The 1,567-nt window shown below is 43.3% G+C and overlaps 1 protein-coding gene across 1 annotated transcript; it reads right to left on the bottom strand.

The window, feature by feature from the left end:
- Positions 1-479: 479 nt before the first annotated feature.
- LOC145671479 (uncharacterized) lies at positions 480-1,319 on the bottom strand. Its single transcript, XM_081740673.1, has one exon. It carries the CDS (start codon positions 1,317-1,319, stop codon positions 480-482), a length of 840 nt encoding a protein of 279 aa, XP_081596799.1.
- Between the last annotated feature and the right edge of the window lie 248 nt (positions 1,320-1,567).

Here is a 1,567-nt window from a genome sequence, read left to right as displayed (position 1 = left end):
TAGGTGTTCGGGCAAAGATTGTATCCCAGAGCTATGGAGAATTGTAGGAGGGAATCCGATAGCTACGCCACCGTTGGCACGGCGTGAGGGCGTAAGGCAGTCGTGACGGAGTAGATGGTATGATGGTATTTTGCAATGCGAGGCAGAAGTAAGATAGGTTTCATTCACTAAGAAGCAATTAATATGTTCTTCCAAAAGTAATTGTTCAAACAAAGGTTTATGTTTAGCTAAAGAGCGAATATTAAAAACAAAAACTTAATGACCATAATTAGCGTGATGATCAGTAGATGTAACAAGGTGTTAAACGGCAGTTTCATAAGGAATTGAGTGAAAGTGAGCATAGTTGCCAGAGTACGTACCAGTGAAATTAATGTGGAAGATGCTTTTGGCAGGGAGATGAATTTGCTGAAGGATATGTTGTCTGAGGAACGGATGGATGTTTTGTAGAGAGACTATAAGAAATGTGAGGAATTGATTGATCATGACAGGTTCAGAAGCTGAAGCTGGAGCGGGGTAATGTCTGGTGATTCATGTGTACGACTAGGTACTGTGAGTTCAGGTTTGAGAGGTTCTGCTCCCGGCTTCGCCTTACATTTATAGTTGTAGGTAGGATGCTGAGCGTTACAAGTCGAGCATTTAGGAGGATTGTGGAGATTCATGCAGGCCTTCGTTGCATGAGGTCCTGTACAGATGCCGCACTTTAGTTGATTGTTACACTCAGATGTAGAATTGGAATTATACGACTGACAGCGCTCGCATCGAACAGGCAGAGGTGGCGAGGAGCGAGAGGGTTCAACTCGATGACGTTTTAAATAATTATAAGCACCGTCGCTAAGAAGATTGTCTATGGTGTCTTGGGAATTCGTAAGAACCCGCACCATATAAGTAGAACCATTACCGTTCTTAATACGGATGCACTTTATTACAGGATCTTCCTTCAGCTGTAGTTCTTTGGTGATTTCCTCATCGCTGAATTGAGGGTCCACACCGCGTATGACTACAGAAAGTGCCGGTGGTTTACGAGGAGGCGGATGTTGTTTGACTTGTTTGGAAGTTAGCTTCTTAAGATCTGCTGATGGTCCGAAAATTACATAAGAATAAGTGTTACGTATGGTAGAGGCTAGATTTGGTTCTGGGGAGCGTATAATGATACCATTTTTGGTATGGATGAGTTGTTTGATGTTAGTTCTAGGAACGTATTTCAAAATTCGTAAATATAGCTGACGAAGATCCTGATATGTAGGAGCATAGTTCGTGAGAAGGAAGTCATAAATTGGTGGTTTAGTAGATGTCTTGAGCGGCGGAAAGTCTGCGTCCATGAGTTAATTAGCAGAAGAGGAGGATTCACTCAATGTGTGACGACGTTTCGAAGCTTGCTTGATTTGGTCAGTATTTATCGGAGCGGATGCATTTGATGGCAAATTTGAAGTTCCTGTAGTATTTGAATTGACTTCATGCCGATCTTTCCGCTTATCCCCTTTCGCTGATGGGATAAAGGGGCCCTGAACAACTTGGTGTGGTAGTCCGGGATGCCCTGGACCTGGTCCAGGATCCATTACGCAAGCTT

Source organism: Thermobia domestica, chromosome 15 (genome assembly GCF_964235325.1).
Source record: "Thermobia domestica chromosome 15, izTheDome1.hap1.1, whole genome shotgun sequence".
Taxonomy (NCBI): Eukaryota; Metazoa; Arthropoda; class Insecta; order Zygentoma; family Lepismatidae; genus Thermobia; species Thermobia domestica.
Note: the sequence above shows the minus strand (reverse complement) of the source record. Positions and strands in the feature narration are given on the sequence as shown.